Source organism: Odontesthes bonariensis, chromosome 2 (assembly GCF_027942865.1).
Source record: "Odontesthes bonariensis isolate fOdoBon6 chromosome 2, fOdoBon6.hap1, whole genome shotgun sequence".
Lineage (NCBI taxonomy): Eukaryota > Metazoa > Chordata > Actinopteri > Atheriniformes > Atherinopsidae > Odontesthes > Odontesthes bonariensis.
Window position 1 is genome coordinate 30,017,278 of NC_134507.1, and position 24,049 is coordinate 30,041,326.

The 24,049-nt window shown below is 41.0% G+C and overlaps 1 protein-coding gene and 2 long non-coding RNA genes across 3 annotated transcripts; all 3 read right to left on the minus strand.

The window, feature by feature from the left end:
- Positions 1 to 10,913: 10,913 nt before the first annotated feature.
- On the minus strand, positions 10,914 to 11,616 carry LOC142400496 (uncharacterized). Its single transcript, XR_012772934.1, has 3 exons — positions 11,522 to 11,616; positions 11,273 to 11,446; positions 10,914 to 10,978 (listed from the first exon to the last, which is right to left on the minus strand). It is a non-coding gene; the product is annotated as an uncharacterized LOC142400496 (long non-coding RNA).
- A 592-nt stretch (positions 11,617 to 12,208) lies between these two features.
- On the minus strand, positions 12,209 to 13,194 carry LOC142400502 (uncharacterized). Its single transcript, XR_012772935.1, has 3 exons — positions 13,120 to 13,194; positions 12,373 to 12,490; positions 12,209 to 12,283 (listed from the first exon to the last, which is right to left on the minus strand). It is a non-coding gene; the product is annotated as an uncharacterized LOC142400502 (long non-coding RNA).
- Positions 13,195 to 13,976: 782 nt separating this feature from the next.
- LOC142387450 (uncharacterized) lies at positions 13,977 to 21,932 on the minus strand. Its single transcript, XM_075472640.1, has 8 exons — positions 21,903 to 21,932; positions 21,304 to 21,519; positions 20,956 to 21,128; positions 20,346 to 20,845; positions 15,488 to 15,568; positions 14,875 to 15,219; positions 14,252 to 14,484; positions 13,977 to 14,168 (listed from the first exon to the last, which is right to left on the minus strand). The coding sequence occupies exons 2-8, from the start codon at positions 21,502 to 21,504 to the stop codon at positions 13,977 to 13,979; spliced, it is 1,725 nt and encodes a 574-aa protein (XP_075328755.1). The 5' UTR covers positions 21,505 to 21,519; positions 21,903 to 21,932.
- Between the last annotated feature and the right edge of the window lie 2,117 nt (positions 21,933 to 24,049).

A 24,049-nucleotide genomic window follows, 5' to 3' on the forward strand; every position in this document is an offset into this window, starting at 1 on the left:
ATTCTGTCAGCTGTGAAGGCATTTCTGTCCACAGGAAACAGAGTTATCCTACAGTATTTTTTACAGTTTTTTGACTGACTTAAATTCTGTGAACCCATCGCTAAAAGGAGAAAAAAAAATTAAAATATAAAAGAAAATTGCAGGTGCAGCACTGGCTAGATTCTCCAATCAGTTGCACAGAATCAGGTTCAAGCTAAATGTTTATTTCAGTGGCATCAAATAGAAGACATGGTTGCAAAACTAATCCTAGTTATCTGTTTTGTTGTTGTTATTGTTTTTCAGAACTTTTGAACATCCAGCATTTATTCGTCGATCACTATAAAAAACCAACGGCTCTTTTAAGAACCATTTTCTTATTCCTCCTTTTACTCATTTCCTTTCTCTCACAGCTTTTGCTTTGTCTGATTTTGTTTCTCACTTTCTCTCTTTGCCTTTCTACTTCTACGTCATTCCTTTCCTTTCTCCTTCCTTTCATATCTCTCTCCTTACAGAGTTCATCGGAGTAATAAAGGTAAGTAAAGTAAATAGTGTTTATTAAACATTTTAGCAAAAGTACATGTTGTCAGCGTGTTTTAATGTTGTTTCACCGTCTAGTATAGTATTTAGAATTACTACTGGTGATAATGTTTACGATATAAGAGCTAAAGTTAATTTAGCTAGCCAGAAGTTGTTTTTATAACTGCTATGTAAGTGTTACTTTTAGAAGACGTCAGGACCAAAGCTTGTATGGATAAGTATTGATAGTGTATAGTTAAGTAATATATTAATTTAAAACATCCCTTTGCCAGAAATCAGGCATGCTGAGAATTTGAGGTGACAGGTCAGAGTGATCATTAGACCATTTAAGTGTGACTGTGTCTCTGACAATGTCTGTCAATATCTATCATCCCATGTAAAACCTGACAAACTTCAGTAGGGATAAAGAAAACCTTTCCAAAAGCAATAAAGCTAAAATATGATTGATCACAGACGTTGATTCTTGATTTCAGACTTCTTCTAGAGCCCTCTTCCTCGATAAAACTTATTTAATTAAAACTAACTCATTTGATCCAGATCAATATTATACTATAGCAGTACGATAACATGTTTGGTACTGTTTTGACAAGATTTTACAAGTTAAACGACCTTGACTCCTGTCAACAAAGTATGAGTGAGATTGTTAATTCCTTATACCCTGATACACAGGCTGCGCTGTTCTTATTATTATTCATGTTTCTTTCCCCAGATGCCTACACAAAAAGAATGTGTGGTCTGTAAAGAGAAGATTGGGGTGGCCAGCAAGACCTGCCAGCACTGTGGTGGCAAGCAGCCTTACAAAAACAGGCTGGAGAGAAATAAAGAGAAGATAGCCCAGGACTGGAAAGAGCGGCAGAAGAAAAACTGCAGCATGAACAAAGTTTTTGATTCAACACATCTATTGGTAAGATTTTTTTTCTTTCAGATCGTTGTCATAGAATACTAAGTAAAGAATCCCTGATCACAATCCCCTTTTCCACAGCGTGTTAAAAGCGAAACTATTGCACCATTATTCTGTGTAAACGGTACAATCGCTAAATGGGGTCAATGTAGTTCCTCCTCTGTGCCGGCACCAGAACCAACCGAACAAGTACGCTCTGAATGTCACTTCAGTGTAAAAGATGGAGCTGGGATTAGAGTTCTCAATGGGCCTGAAAATTACAACCCAACCCGACCCGGCCCGTGGCTTTCAAAGCCCGAGCCCGATGCAACCGGACACATCAATATGAACTATCGATCCAAACCCGGCCCGCGGCCCGACGCCGGGGGTCGAGTTTTCTCATGTTATCCTGTGGAGACTGACGGGCTGTGGGTCGTTACGGCACTTATGTGCAGTGGCGAATGCCCACAGCTGGCGGCTCAGGCTGGACGTCCCTGTTTTTTTGCTGTCATATTTTAACAGCACCTTGCATTTTGAGCATTGCACATAACCTGTGGAATTTCCATCAGAATCCAGCACCACTCCAAACACTTTCCAGACTTCTGATTTTCCCACTCCTGTAGCGACGGTGAATTCATCTTCTTCTCCGCTAAAGGCGTGCACGCAGCGGTGTCATGTCTGTCCCCGCTCCATGCAGACTTTCGTTAAGATAGATAGATAGATAGATAGATAGATAGATACTTTCACTGGGCGGAAAAGATTAAGCCCCAGGACCGACCCGACCCGAGTCATCTGCTTATATTTTCGACCCGAACCGCGGGTCCCGTCGGGTTTTTCGGGCCGACCCGACCCGTTGAGAACTCTAGCTGGCATGCTGTTAATTCTAAGTCATTTGGAGCAATGAATTAGAAAAAAGCAGAGGAGCAGAATCACTTGTTAAGTGGTGCACAGAAATGCACCTATGAGTAGTCAGTAGTAGCGCTGCTCACACCCTGCCTCCTGTCTATCTGAGCCCGGCATCACCTGTTTTGATTCCACCACCATCTAAAATCACAAAATGAGGTGGCATTATGTCGATCTGACCTAGTTCAGTGCAAATAAATACAGGGGGTGTAAAGAGGTGGCTTAGTTGTAGTGTTTTTACGTGATCTCTGAGTAAAAAGGCCTCTTTTTCCCCACTCTCCTTGCCCCGGTTCGCCGGGCAGTGACCGTAAATGCTGTCCATTTGGTCGAACCACTTCCATGTCCGCATCTGACCGTTTCTGGTATCTTGTAGTTTGTAGTAGTTTCACATGTACAGATATACTCAAGCATCTTTCTCTTGTCCCTCACTGAATTTGAATATCATTTAAGTGTGTGTTTTGTTTTCGCTTACAGGAAGACATTATTGACATTGCTACTATAGTTACTTCACTCTGACTCTCAATGTATAGCTTTCTACCAAAGCATAAAACACACATTTTCTTCATTAGTCTGACTTGATATGTTTCTTATTTTCAGTTTTATGATTTTGTGTCAACTTGATTTCAGCTCCACAAATGGGAACTTTTAGAGCGGTATCCAGTCCTACTCCTAGCCAAGAGAACCACAGGTGGCTTTGTGGCGGACTACATCTGTCCATGGCAAATGGACACAGGGGATGCTAAGGATGCCCTTCTGACAATAAAGAGCATATATGAAAGTGTCGTCAATGGTAATGTACACAAATATTCATGTCATATTTCTACCCAATCCATAGTGAATCCAGGATCAATTTAAAAAGAAGAAATGACAGACATTTATATAGCCAAGTAAAGTTAATCTTTACTCTTTAACTGTGTCCTCACAGATTGATTGAATATTTACTTTACTTTACTTTTACCAAGAGCATTGTAGCATCCCCGGTTAAATGATGGTCTAAAGCCTGATTCGCACGGGATAAATATTACCTATGGATCGCTGGTAATTCGCAACTACCCCCACACCTCTGTATTTTTTTGTGGCGCATTCGGACGGGACAAGCAAAAGTCTGTAATTTACTCAAATCACAGACATCATGAGCAGATATTTACTCCAGGACAAACACACACGTGTGCGTTCACACAGGACTTAAATTACCACAGGACGTCTGTTATTTAAGTCTTTAACTTAACTTTACACGGTAATTCGCGGCGTAATTATTACCCCACAAATCACGGACATGGCGTATTTGCACAGGACTAAGAACTCAGATCTTCTCCGCAATTATTCCGAATTACGGGGGGTCCATAGGTAATACAAGTCCCATGCGAATCGGGCTCTCATACTGATGGATCACATGAGTTTAAATTTTGATACGTTAACATTTCCTTTCCACCTTTTCCACCATAATAGCTACAAGGGACAAGAAACATAAAAACATGACTTTTTCACAAATTCCTTGCATTATAAATCTTAAACCATTTTAACCAATTTATGAATGACTAAAATAATTTTTAACCATTCCAATCACGAATGTCTCCTTTTTATCCTGTTTTAAGACTTTACCTGAATAACTATTTGTAGGCTTATATGAAATCAGACAAAACAAACACATGTATAGCCCTAACTAAACAAAGCACTGCTATTAAAGTTTTATACAGTCTATGCTATTACACAACATTAACCATAATAATTAACATCAGAAATCAGAATTGCTTAGCAATCTAAAGAAATGCTCGATCGCCCGATCAACAAGCGCTAACACTTAGCCTCGGGCTAGCTAACATGTGCGTTATGCTCATTTTTAATATCAGCAAAAACTCTAAAAAAAGGTTTTCCTTTAATTTTACTCCTCTAATTATTTTTGGCCTTTTCCGTTCTGGTGACATCCCTTCAAAATAAAGGTCCTGGTCATGTCACAAACGTAAAATAAACATGAACATCTGAATACAATGAATAAATTACACAAAACTCCAGTATACTTAAGGTCATCCACAAGCATCATCTCTCAGGACACAATGTCTCCGTCACTCTGAATCATTCTCATAAATTCATGTAAAGAGATTTTTATTGGATAATATATTTTTATGATCTACGTCTAAATCATTGCTTGTTCTTGTGAAACATTTTCCTTAATAGCTCTAGCGGAGTTTTGCAGACAGTTCTCATTAGGATGTTAGTAAGAGTATGATTAAAAATAAAACAATAAGTTTTCAATAACTCTATAACTCAATAACCCTTATGCCAATATTCACAACACATTTTCTTCTTCCCAAAAGTGACTGTGGCAGAAACACCAACCAGGACAAAGGAGACTCCAGCACAGATGAGTGAGGATCCTGCTACCACCAGCTCCTCTGCTCCTCCACTGTCCACCCCCTGTTCTGTTCCAGTGTCCACCTCCCTTGCTCCTTCAGGGCCCACACCCACTGCCCCACCAGTGTCCACCTCCCTTGCTCCTTCAGTGCCCACACCCACTGCCCCACCAGTGTCCACCTCCCTTGCTCCTTCAGTGCCCACACCCACTGCCCCACCAGTGTCCACCTGTCTTGCTCCTGCAGTGCCCACACCCACTGCCCCACCAGTGTCCACCTGTCTTGCTCCTGCAGTGCCCACCACCACTGCCCCACCAGTGTCCACCTGTCTTGCTCCTGCAGTGCCCACCACCACTGCCCCACCAGTGTCCACCTCCCTTGCTCCTTCAGTGCCCACACCCACTGCCCCACCAGTGTCCACCTGTCTTGCTCCTGCAGTGCCCACACCCACTGCCCCACCAGTGTCCACCTGTCTTGCTCCTGCAGTGCCCACACCCACTGCCCCACCAGTGTCCACCTGTCTTGCTCCTGCAGTGCCCACCACCACTGCCCCACCAGTGTCCACCTGTCTTGCTCCTGCAGTGCCCACCACCACTGCCCCACCAGTGTCCACCTCCCTTGCTCCTTCAGTGCCCACACCCACTGCCCCACCAGTGTCCACCTGTCTTGCTCCTGCAGTGCCCACACCCACTGCCCCACCAGTGTCCACCTGTCTTGCTCCTGCAGTGCCCACACCCACTGCCCCACCAGTGTCCACCTGTCTTGCTCCTGCAGTGCCCACCACCACTGCCCCACCAGTGTCCACCTGTCTTGCTCCTGCAGTGCCCACCACCACTGCCCCACCAGTGTCCACCTGTCTTGCTCCTGCAGTAGCCACACCCACTGCCCCACCAGTGTCCACCTGTCTTGCTCCTGCAGTAGCCACACCCACTGCCCCACCAGTGTCCACCTGTCTTGCTCCTGCAGTAGCCACACCCACTGCCCGACCAGTGTCCACCTCTCTTGCCCCTGCAGTAGCCACACCCACTGTCCCACCAGTGTCCACCTCTCTTGCCCCTGCAGTAGCCACACCCACTGCCCCACCAGTGTCCACCTCACGGAAAAGAAAACCAAGAGGGAATGCAGACACTAGTGGTATGTGTGTGTATCTGTGAATCCAAACTGCTTTGAAGTTACTTTGCCAATCATTTTTAGTTAGATCAGACTCATTCTAGACTTTTCTCAGATGAAGGAACAGGACCTGCCTCAATGTGGTTTAATCTGGCAAGATCCAGTCATGGTCCTGTTCAGTTGTTAAAAGTTACCAGTCATTTTTGTTATCAGAAGTGTTAGCATCATTTTGAACTTTTTCCTCATGGCAACAATGAGAAAATGTCTGTTAACAAATGATTACCATCTTTTCATTCCTTTCAGAATGCCCCATTCATCAAGGGTCAAGCAGTTTCCCTTACAAAAAAATACTGAGGCAAAGAGTCAGGGAGGTTTGTTTCAAGAAGCATAAGAAATTATTGATGCGCTACTGATAACTCTTTGGAACCACGCTCTGTAATTGTCCCAACAGAAATAAGTCTAGGTGCTTTCTTTAAAAAGAGGATGGCAGCCTTTAGCCATATTGCACTTTATTATTTGATATCACTTGGACTTCAGGTTGTATTTATTGTTCACTTTTTGAAAGAAGATGTAACTAATTTTACCTTTTGTCTTTTTGTCTTGTTAAGGGCTGTGTCGAGGTGTTGGTGCAGTGGCAACCTTGCTCTGGATGGTGTGTATGTTATCTGAAGTTTACTTGACTGTTGGTGATTGGGTTAGGGGAACAGAACCAACAAAATATAAACATTTCATCAACTTAAACTCCAGTTTGATCAGCAACAGCAAAGTCTGATCGTCAAGTATTCCACAAGGAAGTCAAACTACAAATACAAATACTGAACCAGTTGCCCAATTCCAAACCCAATTGCTCCCATGGCATAGCCATCAGTGTGTGAGTGTGGGTGAATGGATATTCTGATATACGGTAGCCTCGGCCAGTGTGGATGGGGCGAATGTTCACTTGCTTTGTAAAGTGCCTTGAATGGTCACCAAGACTAGAATAGAGTTATGGCCAGGGTTGTGTCTAATGCAACGTCGCTCCTAAGGAATTCTAAGGAATTGCCTGAACAAGATTGTGAGATGTTGTATCCTGTATAAATATATTGTAATGCACTTTTATCACAGTCAGTAACTTAGTAACTTCATTAGTTACTCAGTTACATCTTCAATAAATGGGCTTAACCTAATACTTTCATTATGCCTGACAGAATGCATACATACTTGAAGACTCCATGTCTCATTCTAAGGAGTACAGTGTCAGCATGGTACATATTTCAAATGTTAGAATGTGAAAGTAATACTTTTTGCTGTCTCTCTATTTGTCTTACAGTGGAGCAAAGTGGAAAAACTCCTGGGAGCCAAAAGAAAATGTGATACTGTAATAAAATATTTTGAAATAACATATACCAGTTGTTGGCTGTGTTCCTTCTTATACGTATGAGTCACCTATGGTCACGAGCTGTGGGTAGGGAACAAAAGAACGAGATCGCGAATACAAGTTTCCGCCGCAGGGTGTCTGGGCTCTCCCTTACAGATAGGGTGAGAAGCTCAGTCATCCGGGAGGGGCTCGGAGTAGAACCACTGCTCCTCCGCATCGAGAGGAGTCAGATGAGGTGGCTCGGGCATCTGGTTAGGATGCCTCCTTGGTGAGGCACTACCCACCGAGAAGAGACCCTGGGGAACACCCAGGACACGTTGGAAAGACTGTCTCTCAGGTTTGCCTGGGAACGCCATGGATGGATGGATACTCAAACATGATTACCTTAAGTGATTTTGTCATTTCAACAAAAAAGCAAAATATTTATAAAGTAAATTCATGCATTGAGCCTCAAAATGGTTATCTGAATGTTAGCCTAGGCAGGCTGTGTCCGTGAAATGTGAAAATCAAAACTTTCTCATATGACTAAATTAAATAAATCAATGGAAAGGAGCGTAACCTGGAGAGTAACATATGTCAGTGTGAAGATTGTACATGGCTCCTGCTTTGAAATATTGACCTTTGAACCTTGATTTCATGGTTAGGGGATTATGGGGTTAGTAAAAACGTGTTTATAGTGCACATATTAAATATCTAACACATCCAAACTAATCATGACACAGTTTTAGCTGATCTATGTTAAGAAAAAATACACGTTTTACTTTTGATAGGTTTAGGGTCAGGGTTAGGCCAAATCCATCCATTTTCTGAATCTGTCGGTCGGGTTGCGGGGAGGTTGGAGCCTATCCCAGCAGTCAATGGGCGAGAGGCAGGGTACACCCTGGACAGGCCGCCACAGGACCACACAGAGACAAACCAGACAAACAACCACACACGCTCACACTCACTCCTAAGGACAATTTTTAGAGACACCAATTAACCTAACATGCATGTTTTGGACAGTGGGAGGAAGCCGGAGTACACGGAGAGAACCCACGCATACACAGGGAGAACATGCAAACTCCACACATAGGCCAAATCCTATTTATATAAAACTTTATGTTGTTAATTGGGAAAAAAGAGTGTAAACTACTCCAAAATGAAAAGTATGATTGTGCCTAGGCCAATCATCAATATCGTAAACACATCTGGCCTCTAAATAACCCTAAAAATAAGTATTTCTGATTTTATCCAAGTTGGCCCTGAAAAGGGTGTGATAAACTACACCTGAAAGAGGCTGGCTTGGAGCAAGATGAAAATTAAACTTTGTCATAGGACAACAGTGAAGACATCATTGGAAAGGTCTCGGCCTAGAGAGTAACATATAACAGTATGAAATCTGTGTGATTGTCCTGCTCCTCAGGAGTGAACTTTGAACCTTGAAATTGAGTCACTTATAAAGGCTTACACAAAACCAACAAAATGTGTTACAAAAACAGGGTCAACAGTTTTGGAAAGCTCTTGACCTCTACTACCATGACCGAGGGTAATTCAACAGGGGGCGCCACTTTCTGAGGAAAAAACCCGGAAATAACAAGATTCCACCATCTAAATAATAAGAAAGATCAAATCTGAGCAGAAATATGTGTTTTCCACCCTCAAAAAGCCATGGTGAGCCTTCATGTTTCCTTGTAATCTTGTTACATAATAGGAAAAACAGATTAGAACTACAAAACATCTGGCGCAACACACGTCTGCATATTGCAACTCTGTAGAAATGTAGTTCTTCTAGCATTCTTCCGGGTTACGGTTAGGTTGTCTATCCACGTCTATTCTCTAATTTTTCAACAGGAAAAGTCAAACCATAGCCTATATGTTTATATTGTGAGAAATTTTGATGACATTTTTATGACATTAACATAAAAATTTAATCGTGCTAAAATAGCATTATTGTTTTTATTCCAATCGCGCTGTTTCGCGGCTAAAGGGGGTGTGTTCAAAGGCCTAACTGATTCAGCAACGTTTGTAAACAGAACTTCCGGTGCTCGTGTCTTTGATCAATTTTTGTTGCCTTGGAGTGATAATGTGGGTTAAAGTTTGTTTAAATAGATTGTGGCTTCCTAACGAGACAGTGCACCATCCAGGTCAATCAATCAGATCGATTATAATAAATGTTTGTTAGCTAAACGTTGCAGCTAGTGAACATACCCCAAGAGCTATAGACAGCGCCATAGAATAGCATCTTTATGACGCAGACGGTAGAGAAGTTATTTTTATAATAATTATTAGGGTCTCTGTCCCCATTATTCCCGGTGTACTTTCGATAGATTTCATGGGCAATTCCCCTATACAACATGTAGCCTGAGCTTAATTTTCCCTTTTGGTGTGCAAATAAACTCACATTTAAGATGTTGTTAAATTAAACAGGTGGGTTTAAAACAAAAGAAACAGTAGATGGGGATTAAACTGATATGTATTTATTATGTTTACACATTTCAGCATAGAAAATATAGCTTTACAGACTGTTTTGACTGGAACCCTCTCGCTGTGAGGCGACGGTGCTAACCACCATTCCACCGCGCAGTCCCAAAACACATATTAATCTCATCATATGATGCATTGCTGTAGATTAAAAACTAGCTAACAGTATATGAGGGAGCTTGAGAACAAACATCTACAGCAGGAAAATACAACATACACATTAATGCAGCAGGAATGTTAATCCAGAAACATCATACAGAATTTAAAAAAAAAACATTTTACTGGGAACAATTTACTGTACAATTCTATATTACATTTTGCTGACAATACTGACAGACATTTACTAGTAGTGAATTTGTAGCTTAAACATTATTAATAATAGCATTCAATAAATGAAGCCAAACTCTAGCCCCTTTCACACTGCCGAATAACATATGCGGAGAATACCCATGTATGTATTCTCCGCATATGTTCTTCGGCGGCATCCCACGTTGTAACCATCCACACCCCGTAAAATAACATCTCCATGAACTGCATATACAATTGCAAAAACGAGTCCTCAAGGTGTATTTAACCCTACCTCCGACGCATGGCTTGTGCCTACGTCATTTTACACGCCCAGCATTTTATGTGTTTCGTGTGACGCTCTGCCACTAGGCAACGCCCCCGGAACTCGGCTTCAGGCGACACGGGTCACCTAACACGCCAAGCGTTCACATTGCTCGACGCGGGTCGAAGATGCAATTTGGACCCGCTAAGGTAGCGGGTCGCAGTGTGAAAGGGGCTTATAACTCTTCCTCTGAACTGATGTTGTCCTCTTCACAGTCCTCTTCACAGTCCTCTTCACAGTCCTCTTCACAGTCCTCTTTGTCTTCTTCCAACATAAAAAAAACGGGATCTGTGTCCACACAGGCGTAGGTGCTGGTGACTGCACTCAGTTTCTTTTGAAGAATGTGTTTCTTCTGTAAAAGACAGCAGTGCAGTCCCCTGTATCCGGCCTCTGTCATATCTGTAGGAGAGGCTTGAGTAAAAAGTGAAGAAAAATTAGATTCAAAATTAGGCAGCTTTCAATGAACAATTAAGTTGGGAACATGATGCAGTTTGAATCCCCAACTCTGTGGTTGTGCATTTGTGTGTAAAAAAAACACACAAAAAGTAGCTAGCTGGATTTGTGATTAACTAATCTTTCAGATTTGATAAGAAGTGTTATTCAGTAGAACATACTATGGTTCTTGATGTCCTCTTCAGTGTGACGAAGGAGGTTGTCCAGTTTGTCCAATGCCTTTGTAAGGTACTGATAATGCTGGGTCATCTCCTTCACAATGATCAGTTTCTCCTCCTCCAGACGCCTCATCAGCATGACCTGATCAAAAAGTCGCCTCTTCAAACGGAGGCTCACCACTATTTTGAGAAAGAGAACAGATGCGACAGAATCAAAACATTTAAACATGTTCCACCATAATTGTATTTGGATTTTAAAATGATGTGTAAATAAATAAAATGATGATGCATAATTTATCTTCCACAATCCAATTTGTTGTTGTTGTCGTACTGTTTTCCTATATACTTTGCACTGTGTGTTAAACCAATGTTCACAGCCCAATGTTAAAATGATTATTCAAAGTTACTACTTAGATTAATCGTCAACTGAATTTTGTTATTTTCTAAAGCACACAAATGCAACACTTTGTTTACCATCTCCTTGCGCTTCCCAAGGCAGGACCACATCACCCGAGAGACTGCATGCTGCTTCTGTGTCAATTGTCTCTTCACCGGAAACAAAAGTGTTGTAATGCATGATCCTCTCTTGCAGTTTCTTCTTGAGCTCACCCAGTCTCCTCCGTTTGCGTTGCCTTGTTTGATTGCTGTCTGTTAGGTTAACAAAGTATTATTAGTAAGGACAACAAACAAGCCTAAGCTGTTGAGTGATGCAATACTAAATACCATTTTGTCGATAGAGATCATGCTTCTTCCTTCTAAGGGAATAGATGATCTCGTCGATCTCTCTCTGGAGCTCTTCCTGGCTACTATGAGCGCCATGTTTCTCTTGAAAAACAGAAACAAGCCGAGTTGGAAAACCAAATGTAGCCAAAGGAATGACAGTACCAAACTAACACACCATGTTACGTACCAGTGGCTGCCCACTGCTTCACGTCCTCCACCCACTGCTCTGTGTCATCCAAAGTGATGTTGAGTTCGTGCTGGAGAGACTGAAGATTGCCTGCTTCCACTTCTGCTCTCTGTGTAGTCTATTTATAATGTTTTCAAAAGAAAAAATACAAAACGAGAAGAATTTTTATTCAAGTGTTTATCTACAGTTGAAAAATGCTTAATACTTTTTCAGTCTACATGTCAAAGTATTCTTGGGAAAGACACTGAACCCCATATTGCTGTGTATGTGAATGATATTCTGATGAGCAGATGGCACCTTGTACAGTAGCCTCAGTCACCTGTATATGAATGTGTGTGAATGAGGTGAACGTTGACTAGCTTTGTAAAGCGCTTCGAGTGGTCGCGAACACTAGAAAAGTGATCTATAAATGCAGTCCACTTACTATCCATTTAACCATAAAATGACAAATGTAAATGTTAAAATACAATAGAGATTTCTTACTTTGACAAATCGCTTTGCCAGTGTCTTGTGGAGACTCTCCACCTTCCTGTTGTTCCATCCCATAGCAAGCATTGTTATCATATCTGCTCTGCCTGTACAAACAAAACAGAGAAAATCCAATCAATTTTATCATCTGATGCTGTGTCAAAGCGTGCCGTTTTATTTGATTTTTTTTACCAACCTGACTTGGTCATGTATTTTGTGGTCAGAGCTGCCCTTGAGAGAAAGCTGTTGACTTGCTCTACCTCCTCACCAACAGTATTTCCTGCACCATCCTGGTTTCTACCGCTCCACCTCACCTGCTCCAAAATAAACAAACATACACACAAAATGTGTGAACGTTTTACGATTTATGGCAATGATTTTGGTTGGCTTAGAATTTTTCCCCTGTGTGAAAAGAAACTGAACCAAGAAGAAGACCCCCCAATTTACAAAACTCATTAATTGATTTAGAACCAGAGCAAACCAACTGTAAGTGTGAAAAATCCAATTGAATTTGCATCCTAAAATAATGTGATTCAATGAGTATTTCTTATAATTTAATTTCATGGCCTATCTTAGGTGGCCCTGCTGTTTTTGTAACCGTTTGCTCACCAATTGTAACTGTTAGGCCAGAGAAATACTTTTTAAACATGTGTGTGTTTTGACAACAGAATCTCATTAAGTTTTGAGGACCTGCAAAACAACTTTCCAAAATGATACTGTGTACACAAGGCAGCTATGGTGTGCTGGTTAAAACAGTTTAATAGCAAATATTTCTCTGGCCATACAAGAACTTTGGGTGTAACATGGTTACAGCATATTAAGTGAGTTCACTAATGTGGTCAACCATTTCTGAAACACCTGTACTTGAAGAAGGTGAGACGAAAGCGCAATGTTTGGTCCTAAAAGCATCTTATGACACAAACTTTTAACTTGCATACTGTACCTCACATTTGCCTGTGTGAGCCTTAGCATGCATCACAGACAGAAAAGGCCTCATCACTGTCAGTGGTTGGAGCTCGGGCAACTTCTCTGCCATCTTCTCCAAATATGGCCAATACCTGTAATGAGAAAACCATTTAGTGTTCGGGGTGCATGCTGACATAATGATGAGGATTCAAAACAGGGGAAGTCACCAGTAAAATCTCAGTTGCCAACCAATGAACATTGAGCAAAAAAAATGCCAATGTAATTAATGGCTAAAACCTGCTGGACATGGAAGTGATACCACACTTGTGCCGAACTACAACAAATTAATACAGTGTAAGATACCAGTGAAAACTTCAGGTATGACTTGGCAATTGTTCTGATTACCTGCAAGTGAGGTCCATACAAAAGAATGTTACATTTGCAGCTTCACTCAGCTCCTTCTGCAGGAACAATGGGTAGGCATATATTTCACCACGGTAGTGATTTAAGCCTTGCAGCAAGATTCCGTGTCTGCAAACAGCAATTTCCAGGCCCTCCTCATCCACCTTTGCCCTGGACTTCTGTGAAGTTTCTCGGCCTGCTGTAAATGTTGCCGGCCCACAGACATCATGACCAGTCCTCTGAAAGGAGATACAATCTGTTACATGTAGCCCAAAGACAAGTAAAAAATAAAGAAGAATGTGTAGATGGTTGGATAAAACCTTACAATCGTCATTTGGCTTCTTATATGGTCAACAAAGGCAGACACTTTGGCATCTTGTGCGATAAACAGTCCATCAAAAAGAGATGGTTCATCTGTCCTGTTAAATTTGAAGAATCATTTTTAGCAATGAGGTTCATTATAGTTAATATATCAATTACTAAATTAAAAAATTAGTCTGCTGACCCTTTGGACTTCTTGAAGCGGTAGTGCTTTCTGTTACCATCTGCAGATATGGCCAGCATGTCTGGTGTGCATGCAGGGCACTTGAAGGGCTCGACCAGGCACAGATGCTCTTTTTTTAAATTGCAGAAGGCAAACTCGCGATACACCCTGTGGAATGTATCACCACATATACTGCCCATCTGAAAACAGGAATGGTATTATTTTGGTTAATTAAAAACCTTGCACTTCAGAATTCAACATTTTGATTAACAAGGATTCTTACCCGTCCAGTGTGAAGGGCCCTGTGTTCAAGCATTCGGATAAATGCTTGTTGGGACAAAGCTGGGCTGGCCAACTTCATCTGCTCAAATGATGTAAGCACATCAAATTTGAACAGCATTCGGCAGTTGGCTGTTGCTGGCCAGTATTTGCAATTCATCAAGTTGCTGATTCCTGGGGTCCACTTAGAAGAGCAATGTGGGCAGGACACAGCAGGCAGACATAGGTTATATGGACCTGAAAACAAAAATACATATAACATCTCACAAGTATCCATAAAAAAACAGACCACAGGGTAATAGTGAGCCCTTGTCACCCTGATACGAAAGGTAGAAGGAAGTGAAAACATACCATTGATAGTCACCAAGACAGTCTGCTTTCCTGCCATAATGGTTAAGTGTTGGTCAGGGCCACAGGAGCAGATTTGTGTTGGCAGAAGAATCGGCAGCAGACACACTGCAGTAATGAGAATTTCATAAATGAATACCTATACACATAGTCAAATAATAAAACAATTTAACAGTTAAAGAAAACTTCAGACATAGCTCATATTATGCCTCTGTATATGTAATGCATTTTTTGGAAACATAAGCAAAACAAACAGAAAGCTAAATTCTTTGAACGCACCTTGTTCAACCAGTTCATAATTGCCTCTTTCATCCATCTTCACTGAGGATGTCGGAGGAATGTGTTTATAAAAACCATCAATCATGACTTCTCTGTCATGAAAGATGAGTTTTTTGTGGACCATTGAGTCACATGCTGCACAGAGGAACTGAACTCCTGAGGGGACACAGTCCAGGCACCTGACCACAGCATCAACAGTTTTGCACTGCTGACAGCGATGCTGGGGAACACTTTCTGCGGCCAGCATACAACTCAGAAGCTCTGGCACTGCAGCCTTGAATTTTCTCTCAGCCGTCAGCTGCCTCTTGGTCCACACAGACATGCTGGTTGTCTCCTCCACTTCGGCTGATGCAGGGACAGTTACCGAACCCAGCAGGTCTCTCAATTTCTTAAGATGTTGATCTAAATTAAAAAATATTTTAAAAAATGTCACAGACAGCCATAATAACGTTTTCTAATAAAACAAAAAAGGCCTACATGGCTTTGCCACCGCAAATGCATCATATACACGGCCGTGACACTACATACAATATTCAGATGCCTATACTTGACTTTGTCAAATTCAGAGATTAAGGTTGACTTTATTTAAGCTGTCAGATTTCCATATGCATACCAAGATTTGGGACCTCTTGAGGAATTTCATCCATCCGAGAGTCATCAACTTCTGGCACCTCCATCGTGCCAGTGGGTTTGACTGCAAACAATGACATAAGAGAGATTACTGCTGACCAACAGCATTAATTTATAATAATAACTATAATATTTTACTGACCAGATCGATTCTTCCGGATGTATTTTGGAACAATGTATCCATTCCGGTCCCTTGTCCTCCAGGTAAAATTGGAGCCTTCAGTCCCCTTCTGTTTTCTGCTTCTGACCCTTTTCTTTGATGGCTAAAAGTAAAAAAAAAAATAATGATATATTTGCCTTTACTGGGGTACACATTCTTTCCAGGTGTCTGCAAAAATATTTTTTAGAGAAATTTAGGAGCAGTAATAGAGAAAAAACATGAAAATGTAACTCTTTTTGCTTCCCACTCCTCTGCCAGGGCTTTCCCTGCCTCCAGCCGCTGTCTGAGGGACTGTCTGAGGGACTCAGATGCCATTTGGAGATGTCAGGAGAGAGATAAGAAAGGAAGGAGAAAGGAAAGGAATGACGTAGAAGTAGAAAGGCAAAGAGGGAAAGTGAGAAACAAAATCAGACAAAGCAAAAGCTGTGAGAGAAAGGAAATGAGTAAAAGGAGGAATAAGAAAATGGTTCTTAAAAGAGCCGTTGGTTTTTTATAGTGATCGACGAATAAATGCTGGATGTTCAAAAGTTCTGAAAAACAATAACAACAACAAAACAGATAACTAGGATTAGTTTTGCAACCATGTCTTCTATTTGATGCCACTGAAATAAACATTTAGCTTGAACCTGATTCTGTGCAACTGATTGGAGAATCTAGCCAGTGCTGCACCTGCAATTTTCTTTTATATTTTAATTTTTTTTTCTCCTTTTAGCGATGGGTTCACAGAATTTAAGTCAGTCAAAAAACTGTAAAAAATACTGTAGGATAACTCTGTTTCCTGTGGACAGAAATGCCTTCACAGCTGACAGAATTTACTTTAACCCCACTGGCTAAAAGTAATTTCTCTTTGCCATTCATTTAATCTACAGTTAAACAGTCACGTTAGTGTTTTATAAGACAAACAAATTCTGTTTTGAGCAAGGCACCTTCAATTTAGCATGTACAGTTATTTCAGATGAAGGGTCATTAAGTGATTATATGTATAGATGTAAGCTAACTAGCTAGGACATTTGCATGTGAGCTAACGTTATCTTCTTACTGGTAAAATCACATACCTTTAATATAATTCACTGACCTGATCTGTAGCTAAAACGTCAAACTAAACAAACTCAGCTACATATGAATTGCTGCAATAATCAATTACTATAAAACATAAGCAAATTCACTAAAATATACAAACTTGTTGGACTTACCAATGCTACGACGTTCAATGAAGAAGTGCTCTGAATGAAATTCCTCCCGCGAAAATTAATATACGGTGACGGGTCACGTGAGCCACCGCAGTGTCGATATTTACTCAACCGCTAGAGGTGCTTTGAAACGTACCAGGCAGTCGTAATACGCTGCTTGTACAAACGACCAATGTGGTCGTTTTTTCGAGGAGGACAGGCTCCTAACTTCCTGTTTTATTACTGGGCAGCTAATATCTCCAAATTGAATTACTAGATCTCAATGCATGAAAACAAAGCGGGACCAATGTGGGCCACAGTGGAACTCGAATCTAATTCGCCGCCTTTGCCAATCTCCATCCTAAGCAGCCCCCTGCCCAGTAATTTAAATCTTCAACGCCTGGGGCCGGTTATTAGAAATTCCCTAAAGATATGGCTGCAATTTAGAAAACATTTCCACCTTAATCAACCAATCACTCTCCTTCCCCTGGTACGAAATCACCTGTTTCCCCCATCCCAAGCTGGCACTGCTTTTGAAACATGGCATCAAAATGGGTTGGTGTTCTTCAAAGACCTCTTCATAGATGGCACATTCGCTTCCTTCGACCTATTGCAGAAAAACATATATATATATTCCTAAAAACTACTTCTTCAGATACCTGCAAGTGCGCAGCTTTGCCAAAAAGCATTTCTCATTTCCTTACTTACCAGCTAAGAATGTCTTGAACTCCATATTGGAGCTAGACCCCAGTGGAAGGAGGAGGGTAGCCAAGATTTATCAAATGTTACAAGATATCGACCCACCGTCATGGGAAAGTACTCGGTTGGCATGGGAAAAGGACTTAGACATGGTAAAAAAGTTTAAAGCGTATACACACCACATCTGTTTGCATACGGTATGGTCTTATCCAATTTAAAGTTGTACATAAACTGCACTATTCAAATGAGAAACTGGCCAGAATATGCCCTAACATCAATCCTGAATGTCCAAGATGCAGCCACAATCCAGCTACAGTGGGCCACATGTTTTGGTCATGCAGGTCTCTGAACAGCTCCTGGACAAAACATTTTGAAGCTATATCTTACATACGTGGTGTTAATGTAGACCCTGACCCAGTAATCGCCATCTTTGGGACAATACCTTCAGAAAAACATTTTACTAACTTACAGATGAATGCCGTAGCGTTTTTAACCCTGATGGCGCGGAGATCAATTCTCATGCAGTGGAAGTCGGTAAGCCCTCCCTCATTCAAACACTGGGTTAAAGAGGTGCTCTCTACGATTCCACTGGAGAAACTGAAATATAGCCGTAACAGTAACAAAGACAGATTTATTCAAACCTGGACTCCCTTTGTAGAGTTTATTGAGAACATATCTTTCACCTGACATCGCTCTAGCGTGCCAGCCTTTGCATATATAGAATGAGCAGCTGGATCTATGTAACAGATAGGATTTCCCCGTCATGTCTTCTGTGTAGGAATGTACTTTATGAGAGCCTACATATGCTTGGTGTTAATTTATTTATCTATTTTCTCCTTTTGGGTGGATCGGATGCATATCTACTTGCGAGTATGCACTTATATATGGGTACATGTGTATATGTCTGTATGCTTTTGTATGTATAAGCATGGATATATTTATGTGTGCTTGTGTGCACATGTATGGTTATATGTGTGTGAGTATGAGTGCATCAATGTAACTAGGAATGTGCAGGTATAAGAACATGTTTTTTTTAATTGTTTTTTTTCTGGATTGAAAGTACGCATATTGTATATGTGAGTTTACTTGTTTAAGAAGATATATGCATTTTTGTTTGTTTGTTTGTTTGTTTGTTGTTATTTTTTTGGCCTTGTGGGAGTGGGTGGGTGGGATTGGTGTATTGTTTTGTGTTCTGTAAATTGAAAAAGGTCTATAAATAAAGTGCTTAAAAAAAAGCGTCTGCCAAATGCATAAACATAAACACATGCATACACGGACATGTTTATCTTTATGAAGAATAAAATAGATTAAAATACGTTTCTAAATAAAATGTTATGTGTGCTAAATGTAAAATAATATCTAACTTACTGATGAAGTGCTGCTGTACAATCAATTCAGAGATGGCGATAAATTATGCTTTAGAACTCTGTGTAGCTATAACTGACTGAAAAATTGCACAACATGGTTTCCTCTTCCTCTTTTGATTGTTGTTATCTGGAATTTAAAAAAACATAACTTGATAGTTGTTGGTTGAAAAACAAAGCACTCTATGTTTCAGCTCTGAGGTTTTATGTAAGAGGACATGATAAAAATCATTTAGTCATCACTAGGTCAAAAAAAGTAAATCCAGCCATAGATGAAAAGAATAGATTTTAATTTGAAAAAGGAAAATACAACAAAGTTAAAGTTTATTTCCAGGAGCCAAAAAAGATCAATAAAACATGACAATAAGTATAGAAATAATGAGCATTTTATAGAATGAAATTAATCTATTACACAGACACTCACATAACTGCAAGTGATATTACACCATAAGTCTTTAACTCCTTCTGGAGTTAAAGATCAGCTCCTTAGTCTTGGTGCTTTTTCACCATGCATTCCTTTCTGTCTGCTTTTAAAAATGTGGACAGACAAAAGCGGTCAAGGACACCTCCCCCTGTTTTTACAGATATGTGACGGGTCACCACTATCTACCACGGACGACGACGACCAGGTGGATTATGGGGGTACTTTATTTCAGCTCTGCAACACAGTGTATGGCCACAGTGGTGAGGAGAAGTTAATATCAGTCACAGGACAATCACGTGAAAATCCTCTTTCCTCTGTGTCAATTAATAATAAAATAAAATACAGAAAACTGTCAATATAAAATAAAAATAAAAGTTACATCCTAGTGTGATCGTATAGTGTATGTTGTTATCTCATAAATCAGGAGTGCAAAATCCCCACATAACCATCATATAACATGAAATCAACAAACAACAAATTAACAAGAAACCACAAGTAGCTTATCAACGTTAAATTATAATTCATAAAACATATTACCTGCAACACAGTGTATGGCCACAGTGGTGAGGAGAAGTTAATATCAGTCACAGGACAATCTGAACACGAGGGAAAACATTTAAGCTAAATTAGCATAATTACAACTCTCTAAACATTATTTTACAGTCCGACAACTCACAGCAATTGCTCAAAACTGTTAGCACAGCTCACAGCAAACACTTAACTTAGGAAAATACATAGCATAAACATCTGGACTATAAGAAATTAATTGATTATCCCGGACCATACAAGCAAACGTCTTACCACGTGAAAATCCTCTTTCCTCTGTGGTGAGACGCACGGTAACCACTGCGCCAGTAGGTGGCGGTGTTGCACCATTTTCTAGCATGCTTTAATAAACAAATCTATCCCGTTACAGATATTTAGGAAAAAGATAAATGGATTTTTTCCGTGTGCGATTTTTCTGTTGCCGAACAGCAAATGTAAAATTTACACTTCACTGCATGAAGCTGACATGTTGTCATTACTCATGCTGTTCATCTCCTGCTTGTTAAACATTTTAACACACATTGAGGCCAAAAGCTTGTCTATGGCACCTTTTCTAATAAAAACATACATTGTCAAGTCTGCAAGAGGACTTATATTAAGAAAAAGGGAAGCCATGCCGTGGAAAATGCGGTTATTTCGGGCTTTCTCCACGAGAGACCAAATGACGCTTGGCAGGAACAGCAGTGTGTAAATGAGCAGCACTACGATCAGAATTGCCACAATTCTTCGTTTTTCATCTGCAGGGACGCTGCGGGCTGCAGACAGGGCTTTAAGGGTCCCAACCAGGAAGAATATGAACAGGGGGAGGGGGAGGAGGACAAAGACCACATAAATTGTTTCTGTGATGTAAAAATTAACACCGAAAAAGAGTGGGAGGACATAAACCAGGGGGAGGATCCAGACCACCACACACACTATCAAACAGGTCTTGATATTTCGTCTGAATCTGTACCAGAGTGGCTGGGTGATGACCAAATACCTGCAATTAAAGACAGATACACAGACATCATTGTTCAGGAACATCAGAAACGTACTAATCTAATAGTTAAACACAGAAACAGAGACACACAAGCATAAATATAGAGTTACCTTTCCAGGGAGATACACACCATAAATCCAACGCTGGCCAGCACACCAAAAAGGCAAGTGCAATAGATGATATAATTCCTTAGAAACTTCCATCCAGGAATGCAGCAAAGCTGAATGAGGTCAGAAATTAGGAGGTTGATGATGTAGACTGGAGCTATGTGATCGTTTTTCACCTGCAGAAAACATTTGTTAAAGTAAATAAATAAGCTTCAAACATATTCTGAAAGTCACCTAAACTTCTTCCAGTAGTGTGAACTGAGGGTTTCACAGCTGAGCTGAGACAAACCAGTTCTTCACAACAGGCACAACATCCATTTTATTGTAGAAAGGTCAGTCTAATACACTTACCAGAGAATAAACTGCAACAATGGCCACCAGAGTCAAAGGAAGTCCAGCGCAGATGATGATCCATTCCATCACTTTGTAGATCAAACTGACATCGTCATAACTGTCAGAGTCTGTATAATAATCTAAGCTGTCGTTAGTGTCGATGCTGCTGTAATTGTAACTTGTATCCGTTGAAGTATTGTTGATGTAGAAATCTTCCATTCTTCAATGTGAAACCTGCTGATGTACAGAGAGAAGAAGTCACGGGAAATATAGGAGAGGGCAAGTTGTGTAATATATTACTAACTCTGTTAAGTTAAATACGTAAAACTTCGGGTTCTAGGCTAACACATACTTACAGCACAGCAGCAACTTTTATCTGCGGTTCTTAATTACAAAATCATTCTAAATTTGAGCACATGCACAGAGCGCTATGAGCATTTTGACTCTCTTCATCACTTGTATTATTTGCATCTCTTGAAAATTAAGTAAAAAAATCTTAGCTATCAGGTTTAAAAAGCCAACTGCAATATTTCACACACGTACAGTTGTAAACTCACCAGTTTTAAGTTTTCATACTGAATGAAGTATTTCTACGATTAGAATAAAGTCATATCTACCTTAAAATGTTGCCTGATCACACATGCAGCACTTCTTCACTGTTAAGTTAACGTCTTGAGTCTACCTCTAATATGCTACCCAGCACGTGACTTATGATTATATCGACTGTTCTTAGGAAGTCAAAAGAAGATGTTGACACATGATTCTGCATCATGAGAAGGACAGCAGCAAAAAGACTTTTCATGCAATTCTGTCCACAAATGATAATGATTAGAAACACAATGATAATAAAAACATGTTTCTAAGAGAGATATTTAGTTGAATAAAATCCAGTTTATTATCTGTAAGATCCACTGTCTTTGAACTATTCGTGTTTACTTTGTCTATTTCACTTTAGGACACCACAAACAATCGCATGAACAAGGCTGAGGCCACAGGTAGGGCGGCTTTTAAGCATATAACTAAAGACTGCTGAAAGTTTACACCATGCAATCTGTTGCCATTATCTGTTATCAACTTTTATGTTCAAATGTGGGACTAATGTATACATCCCTTACCCTACGCGCCTACCAGCGTAAGTTGCTTTGGATAAAAGCGTCTGCCAAGGGGGCGCTAGTGAGCAGGCTACGGAGTAGACGTGTGTGTCGGAACTCTCCAGAACCTTTTTCTCAAAAACGTAAAAATAGCACAAGTTGGAGCAAATTATCGCTTTTTATTATTTATTTACATCTAGTTATACGTTTCTAAAAATTTATGTGAGAGGACATGGCTGGTAAAGCACAAAAAAACCGTAACACCGCTTCGTCTGCACTGAGGCCCAGTGCCGCCGGCACATCCCCGAGCTGCAGTGACAACCTAACCCCCGCCGACATGACCTCAGTGCTAGCAACCGAGACCTTCAGGCGGGAGTTACTCACGTCGCTACGTGAAGACATTGGACATATTATCAAACTGGAGATCAGAGAGGTTCAATTCAATTCAAAGTTTATTTCTATAGCACATTTAAAACAGCCTCAGCTGACCAAAGTGCTTCACAACAGCAACTGCATCACGAGAGTCATCAATAAAATCAATAAGAATGACTTTGGCAATAAAATTAGCAATAAAATAACAATAACAGTAACAATAACAATAAAAGTAGCAAGCCAAGGTGAACTCCATTTCAGCTATGGAAGGCCAGGGAAAAGAGATGCGTTTTCAGTCCAGATTTGAACTGGCCGAAAGACTGAGAGGACCTAACAGACAATGGAAGGCTGTTCCACAGTCTGGGTGCTGCCACAGAGAAGGCTCTATCACCTCTGGTCTTTAGCCTGGCTTTGGGAACAGCCAACAGGAGCTGGTCAGCTGACCTCAATGCTCTGAGTGGAGTGTAGGGCTGCAGCAGCTCACTTAAATAAGACGGGCCCATGGAGTTTAAACACTTAAAAACAATCAATAAAACCTTAAATTTCACCCGAAAGCCGACAGGGAGCCAATGAAGGGCGCACAGGGAGAGGTGCTGGAGAGGGAGATGGCGGGGCTTCGGGGAGACATAAACACAGTAAAAAACTAACTACAATCCTACCAGAGCTCAGTTGCTAAAGAGCTAACCTCGCTTAAGAACACTACGACGGACATGGAGAAGAGCCTGTCCGTGTGCACAGATGATATCACCATGTTACAGCGCAAGGTTAAACATCTCCAGACGCAAACGGAATCATTGCAAAACAAATGTAAAGACTTGGAAGCGAGATCAAGGAGGAACAATATCAAGATTGTTGGAGTATCGAAGAGTCAGAACAGCTCTGCAACCGCTGATTCAGCGCTTCTACAGAAGGCATTTGACCTTGATGAGGCCCCCGTACTGGATAGATCTCATCGCTCACTGCAGCCAGCGCCAAGACGGGGAGACCAGCCGCGCGTCATTGTGGCTCGCCTTCATTACTTCCAGGACTGCGTCAACATCCTTCGCCAGGCCAGGATGAGGCGGCAGATTAAGATGGACGGGATGACCATCTCTGTCTACCCAGATTACACTACACGGGTGGCCAGAGCTCGAGCAGGTTTCAACGCGGTGAGGCAACAACTACGAGGACTTGAAGGAGTTAAGTATGGCATTCTCTACCCGGCTCGCCTTATGCTGCGTGTACACCAAGAGCGACCTACGCTACCTGAGCGCCGGAAATCATTATTTCTCTATGGAGGGTGAGCTAACTTGGCGAACAGA